Genomic DNA, 13,765 nt, shown 5'->3' on the forward strand with positions numbered 1-13,765 from the left:
TTCATGAGAGACACACAGAGAGAGGCAGAGACAGAGCCAGAGGGAGAAGCAAGCTCCCTGCAGAGAGCTTGATGTGGAACTCGATCCATCCTAGGACCCCAGGATCATGACCTGAGCCAAAGGCAGATGCTCAACCACTGAGCCACGCAGGTGCTTAAGGATATATCTATCCTTAAGTCAGTACCACACTATTGTCTTTATTATTGTCACCATATAACGAATCCTAAAATCAGGTAAGGTAGGTTTTCTAATTTCTTCTGTGAGAGGTTTTTCAGTCTCAGGGCTCCTTGGGTGGCTCAGTGGTTGAGCGTCTGATTTGGCTCAGGTCGTGATCCCAGGGTCCCTGGATGGAGTCTCTCACATCGGGCTTCCTGCAGGGAACCTGCTTCTCCTTCTGCCTATGTCTCTGCCTCTCTCTGTTGTCTCTCATGAATAAATAAATATCTTTTTTAAAAAAAAGAGGTTTTTCAGTCCCCCCTTTTCTTTGCATGTCTTTATAAATTTTAGAATCTACTTCTCAGTTTAGTTTTGATGGGATTACAGTTGGCTTTGTAAATCAATTGGAGAGAATTGACATTTTAACAATACTTAGTTGACCAGTTCATGAATGTGACGTATCCTTCCATTTATTTTTTTTTCCTTCCATTTATTTTGGTCCTCTTTAGTTTGTCTCCTACTTTTAGAGTAGAGGGCTTGCCCATTACTTTGTAGAGGTATCTGATATTTTGGAAACTATCATAAATGGATTAGTTTTCATTTCATTTCATCTTCCAGTTGTTCACTGTGAATATGAGAAACACAATTAGGATATGTATATGGTTATTACAGCCTGTGGTCTGGCAGAATTTATCTTACATTTTTTTCTCTTTTTTTCATGTCTAAAGTTTATAGGATTCTCTACTTACATAACCATGATGTCTCTCTGCTTCTCCCTACAAAAAAGTTTTAATTTTTTCTTTATAATTATTATGTCTTTCTTGTTAGTTGACTTACTGAATTGGTAAAGACTTACAGTGTTTAAGAGAAGTGGTGAGAGAGGTTATCCTACTTTGTTCCCACTCTTAAAAAAAAAAAAGTCCTAAAGTTTCACCATGAAGTATGATGTTAACTGTGGGTCTAGAAGCCCTTTATCACAGTGAAGAAATTCCTTTTTCTTTCTAGTTTGTTAGGAGCTTTTATCATGAATAGGATGTTGAATGTTGAATTTTGTCAAATACTTTTTTTGCCATTTTTTGAGATGATTTTGTATTCTTATCCTTTATTCTAATATTATGAATAACATTGATTTTTGATTGTTAGATCAAGTTTGCATTTCTTGTATAACTCTACCTGGTCATAGTGTATTTTCCTCTTCTATATATAGCTGGATTCTGTTGGCTATTTTGCAAAGGATTTTTGCATGTATATCATAAGGAATACTGTCTTGTAACTTCCTTTTCTTGCAACATCTCTTTGTCAGTTTTTGATAAGAGTGTAGTCCTGGATACATGATAAGTTAGGAAATCCCCTTGTTTTCTAAATTTGGGTTAGTTTTGTATTATTTCTTACTTAAATGTCTTATAGAATTCATCATTAAAACCATATGAGCCTAGGGGTGCCTGGGTGGGTCAGTGGTTGAGCATCTGCCTTTGGCTCAGGGCGTGATCATAGGGTCCTGGGATCAAGTCCCACATTGGGCTCCTTGGGTGGAGCCTGCTTCTCCCTCTGCCTGTGCCTCTGCCTCTCTGTCTCTCATGAATAAATAAATAAAATCTTTAAAAAGATCAGCCTACAGTTTATCTTTTAGGAGAGATATTTAATTATAAATTCAAATTCTTTAATTTGAAAATTCTAAGACATTTAATTTTCTATTTCTTCTTATGTCAGTTTTGATAAGTTATACTTTATCAGTACAGTAATTTCAGTTAAATTGCCATATTTGGGGCACCTGGGTGGTTTAATCAGTTAAGCATCTGCTTTTAGCTCAGGTCATGATTCAGGGTCCTTGGATTGAGCTCTGTGTTAGGCTCCCTGCTCAGCAAGGAGTCTGCTTCTCCCTTTTTCTCTGCCCTTCTTTGCTTGTGTTCTCTCTCACACTCACTCACTCTCTCTCTCAAATAAATAAAATTAAAAAAAATAATTGCCATATTTATGGGCATCAAGTTGTTCTAACATCCCTTTGATATTCATAAAATCTATAGTGACACCTCTTTTTATTCTTGGTGTTTTTTTTTTTTAAATTGTCAGTCTTCTTAGGATTTATTGACTTCATAGATCATTCAAAGAGTGAATCAGTCTTTTTTAAAATTTTTTAATTTTTTATTTTTATTTTTTTGTGAATCAGTCTTATATTTTTTTTGGCTATTTAAAAAATTTTATTTATTTTTAATTTATTTTCCCACCAATCATGGATTATGAGTCAATTCTCATCAACATGAGTGGCTGCATCTCATGTCTCCTTTGGGAAATGACACTGTTGAGTGTCTGTGGCATCCACTGGGGAACATCAGTCTTTGTTCAGTCTTAGACCTTCTGGCTTCACAGGTCCCTGAGCCCTCTTTGAAGTGACCTACTAAAAGTAATTTTTAATGAACAACTGGATATTTCAGATATATATATATATATATATATATATATTTATTTATATATATACATGTGTGTGTATATATATATTATTAATACCTTATGATAATATAGCACCATGTGAACTAGACTTGTAATGATCATTTTGCAATATATACACCTAGTAGATGACTATGTTGTACATGTGAAACTAATACAAAGGCATATGTCAATTATATCTTTAAAAAAAGGCAAATTGGTAATAGATAATGAATAGTAAGGGAAACTTCAAGTTTGAAAAACACATGAAGATATTTCAGATCTCCTTAATCATCAGAGAAATGCAAAGTAAAATCTTTATTTATGGATTTATATCCAACAAATTAAAATAATTAGAAAACTATATGATCCCAAGTGCTTAAAAGGATATTGATGCAGTAGGAACCCCATGTGTTTTTGTTGAAAGTATGACTTGGCAAAGCTGATGTGTGAAAAGCTTGTATTATATAGAAACCACGAGTATGTCTCAGCAAATGTTATACTTGGATGTAAAAACACTTGTGTATAGGTCAAGACAGGGGTATGTAGGAACATGTTCATTATAGCATTGTGATCATGAGAGCTGGAAGCATAATACTCTGTGTCCATTTCTTGGAAATATTATTAGATAAAAATAATAGGTTAAAAATAGCACACTGCAATTCAGAAACAATGATCATGAAGTATGGAATAGAGTAGTAACATATTACCATTAGTATAATTTCTAGTATTTTACAGCTTACAAAAATACAAAACTCTCCAAGGAAAAATACCACACCAATTGGAGTGATGCCAATGATGGAAAAAGGAGTGAGGAAATGTATTTTCTGATCAAGGATTAAGAAAAAGGAAAAAGCAATAGAGATGTGCACAGTCTCTGAGTTTCCCAACACACGCATACACACATACACACACACACACTCTCTCACACATACAAACACACACACACACACAAGTAAAACAAAAAGCCAGATTAGATGACATTCTGGCCTTGGAGATGGTTAAAAATATGATGGTACATTCATACAGTGTAGTATTATGAAGTTGTTAAATACAATGAAGTGCCTATAGGAAACAATCTGAGATGTATCATATTAAGGTTATAACAAAGAACACTCATCAATGCTTACACATACACAGACAAACTCTGTGGAAACAATGGTAATGGGGATTGCTTCCAGGAAAGATATCTAGAGAGCTCATAGACAGCTGTGGGAGCAGAAATTTACATTTTGCTGCATATCATTTTTTTTTCTCATTAAACTTTTGTTTTAATGGGTCTCAAAATTCTGTGACAGATTTTTGGTCAAGTTTTTTCCATTAAAAAGTACTGATTTTAAAAACTAATAACTTAAAACTGCCACACATGCACAAAAAAAAAATGGTCCACAAAACATTCTCCTTTCCTTCTGAAGGTTTTACAATGCATTGTTATCATTAACCAGTCTTTTTACTATTAAACTTAAATGGCCAATTGACACAATTGATTAAGACTAGGGTGGCAGGTATTGGGGATAATATTCATTTAGCCTTCTGAGCTTTCTGGGCAGACTTGGTGACTTGGCCAGCTCCAGCTGCCTTCTTGTCCGCTGCTTTGATGACACCCACAGCAACCGTCTGTCTCATGTCACGAACAGCAAAACGGCCCAGAGGAGGATAGTCAGAGAAGCTCTCAACACACATAGGTTTGCCAGGAACCATATCAACAATGGCAGCAGCCCCAGATTTCAAGAACTTGGGGCCATCTTCCAGCTTCTTTCCAGAACGACGATCTATCTTCTCCTTCAGCTCAGCAAACTTGCAAGCAATGTGAGCTGTGTGACAATCCAGCACAGGTGCATATCCAGCACTGATTTGGCCTGGATGGTTCAGGATAATCACCTGAGCCGTGAAGCCAGCTGCTTCCATTGGTGGCTCATTTTTGCTGTCACCAGCCACGTTGCCATGACGAACATCTTTGATAGATACATTCTTGACATTGAAGCCCACATTGTCCCCAGGAAGAGCCTCACTCAAAGCTTCATGGTGCATTTCAACAGACTTTACTTCAGTTGTAACATTGACCAGAGCAAAGGCGACCACCATGCCAGGCTTAAGAACACCAGTCTCCACTCGACCCACTGGGACAGTACCAATACCACCAATTTTGTAGACGTCCTGGAGAGGCAGATGCAAGGGCTTTTCTATTGGACAAGTTGGTGGCAGACTGCAATCCAGAGCTTCAAGCGGTGTGGTTCCACTGGCATTCCCATCTTTACGGGTGACTTTCCATCCCTTGAACCAAGGCGGGTTAGCACTTGGCTCCAGCATGTTGTCACCATTCCAACCAGAAATTGGCACAAATGCTACTGTGTCAGGGTTGTAGCCAATTTTCTTAATGTAGGTGCTGACTTCCTTAACGATTTCCTCGTATCTCTTCTGGCTGTAGGGTGGCTCAGTGGAATCCATTTTGTTAAAACCAACAATTAGTTGTTTTACACCCAGTGTGTAAGCCAGAAGGGCATGCTCACGGGTCTGCCCATTCTTGGAGATACCTGCTTCAAATTCACCAACACCAGCAGCAATAATCAGGACAGCACAGTCATCCTGAGATGTGCCTGTAATCATGTTTTTGATAAAGTCTCTGTGTCCTGGGGCATCAGTGATGGTCACTAATACTTGCTGGTCTCGAATTTCCACAGGGAGATATCAATGGTGATACCATGTTCACGTTCAGCTTTCAGTTTATCCAAGACCCAGGCATACTTGAAGGAGCCTTTTTCCATCTCAGCAGCCTCCTTCTCAAATTTTTCCATAGTTCTTTTGTCGAACCCACCACATTTGTAGATCAGATGGCCAGTAGTGGTAGACTTGCCCGAATCTACGTGTCCAATGATGACGATGTTGATGTGAGTCTTTTCCTTTCCCATTTTGGTTTAGGTTTAGCAGTGGTTTTCACGACACCTGTGTTCTGGCGGCAAACCCGTTGCGAAAAAGCTGCATATCATTTCTTTTAAATTTTATACTCTCTTTGCATTATCTATTCAAACAAAAAAAAGAAATGCACTGTTAAAAAAAATACATGGTCAGTATCCAAGAAAGGGAGTGCATTTTACTCTGTATAAGGAAATGTGCAGTATAAGCCAGAAAAAAAATAATCATTGACAGTTTTATTTTATTGTATTTTATTTTCTCTTTTTTTAATAATAAATTTATTTTTATTTTTTTTAATAAATTAATTTTTATTGGTGTTCAAATTACCAACATACAGAAAACACCCAGTGCTCATCCCATCAAGTGTCCCCCTCAGTGCCCGTCACCCATTCACCCCCACCCCCCGCCCTCCTCCCCTTCCACCACCCCTAGTTCATTTCCCAGAGTTAGGAGTCTTTATGTTCTGTCTCCCTTTCTGATATTTCCCACACACTTCTTCTCCCTTCCCTTACATTCCCTTTCACTATTATTCATATTCCCCAAATGAATGAGAACATATAATGTTTGTCCTTCTCTGATTGACTTACTTCACTCAGCATAATACCCTCCAGTTCCATCCACGTTGAAGCAAATGGTGGGTATTTGTCGTTTCTAATGGCTGAGGAATATTCCATTGTATATATAAACCACATCTTCTTTATCCATTCATCTTTCGATGGACACCGAGGCTCCTTCCACAGTTTGGCTATTGTGGACATGGCTGCTAGAAACATCCGGGTGCAGGTGTCCCGGCGTTTCATTGCATCTGAATCTTTGGGGTAAATCCCTAACAGTGCAATTGCTGGGTCGTAGGGTAGCTCTATTTTTAACTCTTTGAGGAACCTCCACACAGTTTTCCAGAGTGGCTGCACCAGTTCACATTCCCACCAACAGTGCAAGAGGGTTCCCCTTTCTCCGCATCCTCTCCAACATTTGTGGTTTCCTGTCAGGTTAATTTTCCCCATTCTCACTGGTGTGAGGTGGTATCTCATGGTGGCTTTGATTTGTATTTCCCTGATGGCAAGTGATGCAGAGCATTTTCTCATGTGCATGTTGGCCATGTCTATGTCTTCCTCTGTGAGATTTCTCTTCATGTCTTTTGCCCATTTCATGATTGGATTGTTTGTTTCTTTGCTGATGAGTTTAATAAGTTCTTTATAGATCTTGGAAACTAGCCCTTTATCTGATATGTCATTTGCAAATATCTTCTCCCATTCTGTAGGTTGTCTTTGAGTTTTGTTGACTGTATCCTTTGCTGTGCAAAAGCTTCTTATCTTGATGAAGTCCCAATAGTTCATTTTTGCTTTTGTTTCTTTTGCCTTCGTGGATGTATCTTGCAAGAAGTTACTGTGGCCAAGTTCAAAAAGGGTGTTGCCTGTGTTCTCCTCTAGAATTTTGATGGAATCTTGTCTCACATTTAGATCTTTCATCCATTTTGAGTTTATCTTTGTGTATGGTGCAAGAGAGTGGTCTAGTTTCATTCTTCTGCATGTGGATGTCCAATTTTCCCAGCACCATTTATTGAAGAGACTGTCTTTCTTCCAGTGGATAGTCTTTCCTCCTTTATCGAATATTAGTTGACCGTAAAGTTGAGGGTCCACTTCTGGGTTCTCTATTCTGTTCCATTGATCTATGTGTCTGTTTTTGTGCCAGTACCACACTGTCTTGATATTATCAACAGCTATATGCCAATAAATTAGGCAATCTAGAAGAAATGGACGCATTCCTGGAAAGCCACAAACTACCAAAACTGGAACAGGAAGAAATACAAAACCTGAACAGGCCAATAACCAGGGAGGAAATTGAAGAAGTCATCAAAAACCTCCCAAGACACAAAAGTCCAGGGCCAGATGGCTTCCCAGGGGAATTCTATCAAACGTTTAAAGGAGAAATCATACCTATTCTACTAAAGTTGTTTGGAAAGATAGAAAGAGATGGAGTACTTCCAAATTCATTCTATGAGGTCAGCATCACCTTAATTCCAAAACCAGACAAAGGAGAATCTCCACCAAAAAGGAGAATTACAGACCAATATCCCTGATGAACATGGATGCAAAAATTCTCAACAAGATACTAGCCAATAGGATCCAACCTTACATTAAGAAAATTATTCACCATGACCAAGTAGGATTTATCCCCGGGCTGTTCCAAGGCTCGTTCAACTCTCGTAAAACAATCAGTGTGATTCATCATATCAGCAAGAGAAAAACCAAGAACCATATGATCCTCTCATTAGATTCAGAGAAAGCATTTGACAAAATACAGCATCCATTCCTGATCAAAACTCTTCAGAGTGTAGGGATAGAGGGATCTTTCCTCGACATCTTAAAAACCATCTACGAAAAGCCCACAGCAAATACCATTCTTAATGGGGAAGCACTGGGAGCCTTTTCCCTAAGATCAGGAACCAGACAGGGATGTCCACTCTCACCACTGCTATTCAACATAGTCCTGGAAGTCGTAGCCTCAGCAATTGGATGTCATGGTTTCTGAAAGTTCGGAGTTTAGGGAGAACCATTCTTTGTTGATTGGCAAGGTTGTCTCACTGAAGTTCATGGTCAACAAACAGGCTAGTGTAGTAGACTCCCCAGTGGAGGCTGAGCTCCTGGGTCTTGTTTACCTCTGTGTCCCAGTATACTATAGAATCCCTGCTTCATAGTGGGGATTTGACTGTTCTTTCTGGAAAATACATAGAGGTTTATTTTCAGGAATCAATAAGGGGAAATGGATATCTAAGTTAGGTGTTGAAGGGATCAAAATGTCAACAAGTAGAGAGTAGATGAAGCAGAGCTTTTCTGCCAGAGGGAAAGTCTATCTGATGTAATTAAGTACAGAAAGAATTGAGGGATGATTGGTAGGCCAAGTTATGGCTACCACTGGAGAGAAGATGATATTAGTTGAAGGCGAGGGATTAGGACATGATATGGAATAGCTTGAAAGCCCAGCTAAGAACTGTGGATAAATTTGCACAGGGAATTCTAGCTTCAGGAAGTTTTAAAGCAAAAGCTTGATGTGTGATCACAGTTTACAATAGCAATATAACTATGGCAACAGTGGGAAGGAACAGATTGGAGGGGGAGAGTGCTCAGAGATAGAGAGACCAGTTGGGATGCTTTGGAAAATTTCGGATTTTCAGAACAAGGGTGCTGAAAAATGGAAATTAAAAGATAGATGTGAGAGATTTTATGGAATAAAGCAAAATAAATCTAGTAATCATAGAGATAAGACTGTGCTGCCCTCTCTGATTCTAAAAAAAAAAAAAGTCAAGGGCATAAAAATTTTGATAACATTGAATCTAACCCTATGTAATTAAATCAAGGTTATAATTTATTTTCTGTTCAGCAGGATGCTTACATATTACACATTGAATATGAACTCAGTATGTGAAACATACTATTTTTGGAGTATTGTTCTAAATAACATTTTAAAACATTTGAAAAACTAAGTTATTGTTTTTAAAATTTTTTAAATTTAAATTCAATTTCCAACATTCTGTATAACACCCAGTGCTCATCTCTGAAAGTGCCCCTCCTTAGTGCCCGTCACCCAGTTGCCCCATCCTCCCGTCCCCTTCCACAACCCTCTGTTTGTTTCCCAGAGTTAGAGGTCTAAGAAAAACTAAATTATTCTTGCTGCAAGGTTTTATCAAGGTTTGAATTGTTCAATTAGAAATAACACCAGAAAGTGAAAAGGATGACTGGTTAGTGTCATTAAAAAAAAAAAGTTACATGAACACACCTGAAGGATTTTATTTTATTTATTTATTTTTAAAGATTTTATTTATTTGAGAGAGAGCATGAACCTGTGCTCCTGAGCAGGTGGAGGGGCAGAGGGAGACATGGGGCTCAATCTCAGGATCCTGAGATCATGACTAGCTAGAGCTGAATTCAAAAGTCGGAGGCTCAACCTACTGAGTCACCCGGAATACCCCGAAGTATTTTCAACATGTGTACAAATTTTTTTACATATGTAGAAAATTTTTAAAGAGATTGTCCTGCCTTGCTTCACAGCTGTTTTAAATACCTGACACTTCGATACATAATTAGACCTTGGCTGCCCTCTAGTGGTCAGTATCTTTTAAAAGTAGAGTTAGGGAACAGCAGGTATGGATGCTTTAGGCCACGTTTGGTCCGTCTTGGTGTGTGCCCTCTTTGTGCCAGGATCTGTGGGGTATGGGGAATACAAGATATTGTTGAGCCTTACCCTTTATCTTGAAGTAGTTTGTTAAAAGCATAATTCCTGAATTTCTTCTTTGAGCGTCAATATCTGCTAATGGTTCATTTTTTTAAATGTCAATTATTTTTATGTTCATTATAACAATATAAGAAAATAATTTATGGGGATCCCTGGGTGGCACAGCAGTTTGGTGCCTGCCTTTGGCCCAGGGCGCGATCCTGGAGACCCGGGATCGAATCCCACGTCGGGCTCCCGGTGAATGGAGCCTGCTTCTCCCTCTGCCTGTGTCTCTGCCTCTCTCTCTCTCTCTCTCTCTCTCTCTCTCTCTCTCTCTCTCTCTCTCTGTGACTATCATAAATAAATAAAAATTTAAAAAAAGAAAATAATTTATACGTACTTACATGAGGTACAGTCACCTACCAAACTTCTATAAATATATAGTGTTTAAAATCAAGGAAAGCATAAGAATTGCATATTTGGAGGAGAGCTCTATGCCTTTAAGACTGGTGCTACCCATTAGATATGTGCCCATAGGTATGGGCTCCTATGTCCTTGTTCCTAGATTCATTCTCACAGATACTGAAAGAGTAGCTACTTTTATGCAGCTGATTGATGCTACAGGGTATGCCAAAGAAATGTTACATATTGCCTGGGATCTTTTTCTTTTTTTTTTTTTAAACTTCCATAGATCCAGATCTTCATTTAATATTAGTATTTTATCATGAAATAGAATACTGAACTTTGCTTCTTGCAACCATGGTTATAAGCTCCCCTAAACTAATCTAAAAATATGGAATAGGAGCTATGAATCATACAGACATTTGGAGGAAGATCCATGGAGTTTACAAGACTGTTGCATAATGATGGCTATAAATAGCATGTGCATTTCCAGTTGAGGCTGAGTCTCATCAATGAGTGTAAGAACAATGCATCAGCTGAGGTCAGGAATAAAATACCGGGACTAAGAAATTCTGCATTGTTACCTGTTACCGCCACACGTTTTCCATATGCTGCCCCCTATTTTCATTACTCCTATGTGGAAATGATTCATAGTAAACCTTATAATCAAGAGAAATCTGTGATGGCTTTTAAGGAAATGATCTGCTATATTTTTATACCAAATTTTGCTTTTAACATACTTGATTTAAGCTAATATTAAAATTTGTTTGGCATTCCTTGGAAACACTCTGAATATGAGTGGGGTCCAATGTCCTGGAAACATATAAAAGGAAAAACGAACCTGTGAGGTTTTTAGTATTTTAGTTTTCTAAAGAATAGATTGTCTTATCCTTAGAAAATTAGAAGTTTAGTTTATTAATGCATACTAGAATATAATGTATGGTTTTATTTGCAAATGATGACATAATTAAAAATAACGGATAACTACACAAGAGCTTTTTTCTTTCATGAAAAGTAACTTCCAAATGTTTTGTGTGGATCATTCTATATGCCTTAGATTAGTTCAGGAAAGGTTGCAACCATGATTTAAGGAAGTAATGGATCAGTGTGCTGTTACTGCAGGAAATACTATGTCTGAAAATTTGACTTCTATTTTTTTAGTATTGCAATATTTAGCACTATTTCCCCTCCTCCCTCCCTCCCTCCCTCCCTCCCTCCCTCCCTCCCTCCTCCCTCCCTTCCTCCTCCCTCCTTCCTCCTTCAATTCTCCCTTCCTTTAGCTCCACACCCAGTGTGGGGCTTGAACTCATAATATTGAGATCAAGCATTGCGTGCTCTGCTGACAGACAGCCAATCGCCCCTAGACTGTTTTCTTAATAGCATAACCACCTCTAAGTATCATAAAATCTGATAATATTTTTTTCCTCAAAAAGCAGTTTGCTGTCATCCTCTCTCTCAAATATCATTGTTACTAAGTAACAGACATGAGAATGTTTTATCCTTCACCACAGAGATGTTTCTCATTCAGGAGCCCATCCACCCCCAACCTGAATGTATTAGAAGCAAACTTTTGCCCCTTTAGAGAATTTCATACATACAGCATGTTCCATATACTATTACAAATGTCTAATTTTTAAACTCTATTAGCACATTTATCTTTCAGCAAAATATTTGAATGTATTGCATGATGTGAGTGTGTGTGTGTGTGTGCATGTGCGAGCATGCATGTAAAGTGGCATTTTGCATTTGAGGATGTCACTGCTGGAGACATGACAGTTACTTGGAGCAGACTAAATTAGGGGTCTGCATCGGTTTGTATGTGGGAGAAAAGACAAAACAACAAAGTGTTGCTTATTCAGAAGCTTATCCAGCTTTTAAAAGATTTATCAAGAGACACAGTTCACCTGTATGTCCTACAATCAATACAAATATTTTTAGTTCATTGTTTCTTTATGCCAGTCTAATCTTCAGTAGATGATCTGGCTGTGTGTTTATTGGGGCCCTTGAAAGCTTATTTGGATTATTTTTATAGTTCTTGTTTGTTCATATCAATACAATGGTTAAGCTGATATTAAACTTTTATTATTTATGAAGTCTTTCTCAGCTCCTAAAAGAACAGATGAGAACTAATATTTAACCAGTACCTGTTGACTCTGCACCCGCTATTGGAGGCAGACTGGAAACAACGGCGGCTGCAGCATGAGGCAGCTGTAGAATTCTTCTATTTGTTAGTTATGTGACTTTGGTCAATGTCACTTAAATGTCTTCTGTCTAACTGAGATCTTAGCTGACAGTTTCTCCTTTGACGTATCAGCTCAGTGGACCTCTGTCCCCAGACTCCCTGATTTCCGGGGAGCTTAAGTTCTCATGGCTGTCCTGGCTCCAAGCCCCTTAGTCTGTTTTGTAATCCTGGCATTTTCAATCCACATGCATCTTATTTTCATAAATATATATATTCTGTGCCCTCTCCCCCCAATGTCACCCTTTGCACCACACTGGTCCTTGATGTTTGACTTGCCCCTTTTGTTTTTCCCTCAAAATTTAAACATTTGTATGTGTAGCAGATCCCAGTGAAGCTGTGAGATATTGGAGGAGTTGCCATCAGGTTGTTAGGGGTGTGCATGGGTGTGTATGCCATTCTGTCTGGAAAGTTGTCAGTGCTTACCCTTTTCTGCTATTTATCTCTTTACCTTGTTGCCTCCTCTCCTCCTCCTCCTCCTCACCTTCTGGCTGCTTCTTCCTTCTCTCACACACAAATGTCTATTCATTTCTTGGGCAGAACAGTTCAGGTCTCTTTCATTGGGTTCTTTCCATCCTTGCCTTCAAGTTCATCTCAGATACCACTGCCAAATCACAAGAGGCCGGGAGGGTTTTTCCTGCAGACAGTCCCCTCCTAAACTGGTGTTCATGGAGGAAGCATCGCCTACCCTTGCAATGTTACCAAGGTTTGACAACCTGTCCCCCAGGGGAAGTCCTTGAGGTTTCCTTGGTTTCTGATAGTGGCTGATCATATGTATGAAAACACTTCGTGAACTATGAGCCAGGTTAAGAAAGATGGTATGGTACCATCCTCACTATAAGTTTAAGTACGGACAAAATGTAATGTTCTCCTTCCTCCCTCAGTTTTCATTCATCCAGTGATCACTAGGATCTCTTTACCTTCACAGCTGCCAGAGCTGAAGTGTGCAGCGGCACAGGTGAGAGATTCAGAATCTTCCGTGCTGAGAAAACCTACGCTGTCAAGGCAGGAAGGTGGTATTTTGAATTTGAGGCTGTCACTGCAGGCGACATGAGAGTTGGCTGGAGCAGGCCAGGTTGTCAACCTGATCAAGAGCTTGGCTCCGACGAACATGCCTTTGCTTTTGATGGCTTCAAGGTGAGTAGACTTTGCTGAGCACCAGGTGTGGAAGTTTGTAGGATCTTGATTTTGTAGGCTGCCATGTCCTGGGCATGCTCTTGTTGTGCACTCCTCCATTGCCCTGGCTCCTTTGGGCAGTGCAGCAAAATCAGGACAGCCTGCGGCACAAACCCAGGAAAAATAATTCCTAGGAAAACTTCTGTCCTTGTGATCTGGAAACACCTCCACCCACCCCCCCGCCCCACTGCAGTGAAATTCAAGTAAAACAGTGCTTCTCCACTGCTATAAAAAAAAATTAAT

At 38.9% G+C, this 13,765-nt stretch overlaps 2 protein-coding genes across 2 annotated transcripts in view; one reads left to right on the top strand and one right to left on the bottom strand.

The window, feature by feature from the left end:
- Positions 1-13,765, top strand: part of RYR2 (ryanodine receptor 2) — a 755,069-nt gene that overhangs the window by 477,922 nt on the left and 263,382 nt on the right. Inside the window, exon 28 of the mRNA XM_055308992.1 lies at positions 13,275-13,483. Coding sequence (XP_055164967.1) covers positions 13,275-13,483 — 209 coding nt within the window. The remainder of the gene's footprint in view (positions 1-13,274; positions 13,484-13,765) is intronic.
- LOC129499255 (elongation factor 1-alpha 1-like) lies at positions 4,097-5,502 on the bottom strand. The gene is given in 2 exon segments (XM_055308991.1): positions 4,097-5,234; positions 5,237-5,502. Coding segments are annotated over 2 exon segments (1,386 nt in total). The 5' UTR covers positions 5,490-5,502; the 3' UTR covers positions 4,097-4,101.

Source organism: Nyctereutes procyonoides, unplaced genomic scaffold (genome assembly GCF_905146905.1).
Source record: "Nyctereutes procyonoides isolate TBG_1078 unplaced genomic scaffold, NYPRO_anot_genome, whole genome shotgun sequence".
Lineage (NCBI taxonomy): Eukaryota > Metazoa > Chordata > Mammalia > Carnivora > Canidae > Nyctereutes > Nyctereutes procyonoides.